Source organism: Protomyctophum parallelum (genome assembly GCF_964188405.1).
Source record: "Protomyctophum parallelum genome assembly, chromosome: 12".
NCBI lineage: Eukaryota > Metazoa > Chordata > Actinopteri > Myctophiformes > Myctophidae > Protomyctophum > Protomyctophum parallelum.
The window spans coordinates 45,623,031-45,627,572 of NC_139712.1; the positions used below are offsets into that span (position 1 = coordinate 45,623,031).

The 4,542-nt window shown below is 46.4% G+C and overlaps 1 protein-coding gene across 1 annotated transcript; it reads left to right on the plus strand.

Annotated features, from left to right (window-relative positions):
* Positions 1 to 724: 724 nt before the first annotated feature.
* On the plus strand, positions 725 to 2,879 carry LOC310867688 (melanocortin receptor 4-like; the record flags this gene model as incomplete). The annotated part of the gene is made up of 2 exons (XM_083777805.1): positions 725 to 1,006; positions 2,109 to 2,879. The coding sequence occupies 2 exons, from the start codon at positions 725 to 727 to the stop codon at positions 2,877 to 2,879; spliced, it is 1,053 nt and encodes a 350-aa protein (XP_083633931.1).
* Between the last annotated feature and the right edge of the window lie 1,663 nt (positions 2,880 to 4,542).

A 4,542-nucleotide genomic window follows, 5' to 3' on the forward strand; every position in this document is an offset into this window, starting at 1 on the left:
GTCCAAAACGGTAGAGAAATGACAGAGTTACCATTTGGGGGTCCCTGGGGGTCCCCGAACCTTGAGACCCCCAAAGACGCCCCCAGGGGGGCGACACGATTCAAATGAGCCCTCATTGAGGAGCAATGAGCAGGGAGTAATGAGCAGGGAGTCACTTCTGGGGGGTCTCTGGAACTACATATTTTCAGATGGGGGCTGGCCAAATACAGATAACACTGGGGGTCCTTGAAATGAAAAAGGTTGAGTACCACTGACATAGAAACATGTTTATTTTTTTATCGGCCACAGGTCTAAATGGGTTAATGACCATTTTATTCAAAACTAATTTGTACAACGTGAATTGGAAGAAAATCCAAGATGAAATGCAAACTGTGCTCCTCTTTTATTTGCAAGAGAGCTCATAGGAGAGAGAAGCAGGAGGAGGAGCCAGTTGTGTGTGCGACTGTGCGCACACACAACTGGGGGGGGATAAAATGCAGGAGCGAGTGAGAGAGCATCACAGAAGCTGGCAAGTATTGATCTGTCCGCATGCCTGCAATGTGTGAGTACTCGGTCAGTATGTAGTACATACAGTACGTGTGTGCACTATGCGCTCATTACCTCTCTCTTAAACACACGTGCACACATACACACACACACACTCTCTCTCTCTAACTATAACCTCTCTCTCTGCTCTTCATACATTCTTAACATAGAAGAAGGACAAAGGAGTTGACCAGACATCATGAACGGCACATCGCAGCAGCAGCAGCATCATGCACTAGTTCACAGACACGGCAGGAACCACAGCTTGGCCACCACGATGCTGCCCAGCATGCACCACAGCAAGGACTCATCGGCGGGCAGCTGCTACGAGCAGCTGATCATCTCCACGGAGGTGTTCCTGACCCTCGGCATCGTGAGCATGCTGGAGAACATGCTGGTGATCACCGCCATCGTGAAGAACCGTAACCTCCACTCGCCCACGTACTTCTTCATCTTCAGCCTGGCCGTGGCCGACATGCTGGTGAGTCAGACAACTCTTGGGAGTGAATTTAGAATATATATTTATTGAGCATAGATATATGAAGCGAGGCAGGGAGACAGAAGCAGCAGCCGTGCAATACCACTCAGCAGAAGAGAAGCCAGGAATGAGCAGGTAGGCAGATTTAAAGGCAGTTTAAATAGCCGCTCTGATCAGGTAAAGAGTACAAGTAAGATGCGCAAACGCGGGAAGCGAACGCAGCTCGTAAATTTAGCTCGTAAAGATTTTCTTTTTCAAGTTACGTTTTTTTAAGTTAAGTTTGTGTGTGCGTGTGCGTGTGCGTGTGTGTGTGTGTGTGTGTTTTTTGTGTGTGATACAGCTGCGCCCTCTGGTGGCGGGCGGGTGGTGTTACAGCGTGACACACAGACAGACATGTTCTGCTAGGTCTCATAGTTAGTGCTCAATGCGTTCGCAACAACAGGTAGGTGTGCTCACGAGTTGCCTGCCTGAACTAGCTCTGCAGGCTTCGCATCATACAGCGTAGGGTTGGGGTGATATGGTGGTAAATATCGCCGAGATGATACGATATTGTCTCCACGATATGCCTTTTCAGATACAGCATATATATATATTTATATATTATGATATAGTGAAGGCACATTCTATGATTTGCCGTTATATACGTAGAACGACGGTTTTGTTCGACCAAAAAAGTATTTTGGCCCAAATGGATTTTATTTTTATTTTGGTTATACTGATAGGTGACTTAAAAAATAACCCTAAAAAAACCTACATGAAAAAGAATTGCGATAACATCGTGGATCGTGATACTGCTTGGAAAACGAATGGTGATATTCTATTTTGAGTGGTGCAACCACTCCAAGGAACAGCAATGTCCGTGTTCACCTATGTGTGTGCCGTATGTGTTGGTTCATGAGCACCAGTATGACTATGACTACTGTACCAGTAGGGGCGCTGTTGTGCCAGAAACAGAGAGAGAGAGAGAGATAGTATTAGTGCTGCACTGTTGCCTGCTAATGAGAGAGAGATAGAGAGAGGAGAGGAGGGGGGAGAGGCGGGAGTTGCACCACTCAGTTCACACAGGTGTGATTTTTTCCCCCCCATATCACCGACCACCCTATAGGTGAGCGTGTCCAACGCCTCCGAGACCATCGTCATCGCCCTGATCAACGGCGGCAGCGTGAGCATCCCCGCCGCCGTCATCAAGAGCATGGACAACCTGTTCGACTCCCTGATCTGCAGCTCGCTGCTCGCCTCCATCTGCTCGCTGCTGGCCATCGCCGTAGACCGCTACATCACCATCTTCTACGCGCTGCGCTACCACAACATCGTGACAATGCGCCGGGCGCTGGCAGTCATCGCGGCCATCTGGTCGTGCTGCACGGCGTCGGGCATCCTCTTCATCGTGTACTCCAAGAGCACCACGGTGCTGGTGTGCCTCATCACCATGTTCTTCTCCATGCTCGGCCTCATGGCCTCGCTCTACGTGCACATGTTCCTGCTGGCGCGGCTGCACGTCCAACGCATCGCCGTGCTGCCGGGGAACAACGACGCCGCGGCAGGCGGCGGCGGCCTCGTGCACGCGAGCGCCAACATGCAGGGCGCTGTGACGATCACCATCCTGCTGGGCGTGTTCGTGGTGTGCTGGGCGCCCTTCTTCTTGCACCTCATCCTCAAGATCTCGTGCCCGTGGAACGCCTACTGCGTCTGCTTCATGTCGCAGTTCAACCTCTACCTCATCCTCATCATGTGCAACTCCGTCATCGACCCCATCATCTACGCCTTCCGCAGCCAGGAGATGCGCAAGACCTTCAAGGAGATCTTCTGCTGCTGCTGTGTCCTGTGCGAGTGCGAGCTGCCCAGTGTCCTGTGCGACTGCGAGCTGCCCGCCTGAGTTGTGTTGGAGGTTTTGTGGGTGCATGAATGAATGAACGAATGAACGAATGAATGAATGAATGAACGAATCAACGAATGAATGATTTTATTTACGCGCCTGACTGCCTTTTGCAGCCCATTCCTTACGGGATTATTCATTATGTACAGTACAATATAATTTATTTCCACGCTGACAACAAAATATTAAACAAAAGTAAATATCATACAATGTATATAACATAATCAAGAGTACTGTACATTCATGTAGTCCATCTTGTCGAGATAGAGACTAAAGTGGAGGGTGAGAGAGAGAGCGTGTCAAATTTTGCACAGATGTAGCATGCTCTAATGATTTAGCTATTAGCCGGGAGCCAGCCGTCCAAAATTTGAGAGGACCATGTCATGACATACTTTCGATTTGTATGTCGAAAGTTTGTTGTGTGGGGGGATTGCGAAAAAAAGTTATGGCCATTTTTGTATACCCCACCATAGACAACCAATATAAGGCAACATTTCATAATACTTTAAGTAGCATGTGACATGTCAAACTCTAGTATTCATGATTCTGAATCCATTCCAAGCATTAGTTTTGCGCGAAAAACATATCCACTTGCCCAAATGTGCTGATCTCATCACATTTGTGATGACGGCTATCGCCGTTTTTAGGCCAAGGAGTGTTTTTCGTGCAAAACGAATGCTCGGAATGGATTCAGAATCATGAAAACCTCCTAGTTTGACATGTCACATGCTACTTAAAGTCTGATGAAATGTTGCCTTATATTGGTTGTCTATGCCGGTGTAGTATACAAAAATGGCCATAACTTTTTTCCGCGATGTTTCCGGCAGAGCAGACCTCTCTTAATGACCAAATGAATAGAGAAAACACAAATAAGAAGTATGTCATGATATCACAGGTTAATCCTTAACCGTTGATCTTTTGGGCCTGTGGCTCCCTGGCTATACAGGGCCCCCGAGCCGGCAACCTTCAGGGTCCATATCCATATGGCCACCATTAACAACCTACAGGAAATAAGGCAACATTTTGCCTAATTTCCTTATTAGCCCACCACTGGTTCAGTGAGGCAGAGAATCAAATCTCCTTGCAGGAATTGTGTTTTTTTATTTTTTTATTTCCATTCGTTGGTGAGTACCATTCTAAAGTATACAAGTTTCATATGACTGTGACAATCACATGTGTGCATACACATGGTACGGTAATATTTACTTGACCTGCTGTGCATATCATCTCGTCAACTTGTAATGTCATTTTTTAAAGCTATCAGTTGGATCTTATAAATGCACCAGTGTCCTCTAGTGACTGCTGTGTCTGTATTGAAAGGAGAGGGTATGAAAACATCACGGTACAAAGCTTGCCGTAGCACTGAGACAGTGCCAGTACAATGTGCAGTGGAGGCGAAAGTACTCACATGTTTTACTTAAGTAAAAGTATCAATACCGCAATATAGAAGTACTCTGTTACAAGTAAAAGTCCGGAATTCAAAATGTACAAGCTGTGAACTTGTAGATTGGCTATTTTCAACTGGCCGAAATGTATCTAGGGCTGAAGTGGGTAATGTAATTTTTTTTTTTTTATAATAATCAAAATCTACAAAGTAACTAGTAACTAAAGTTTTCAAATAATTATAGTGGAGTAAAAGTATTGTAAATTACAGTACAGTACT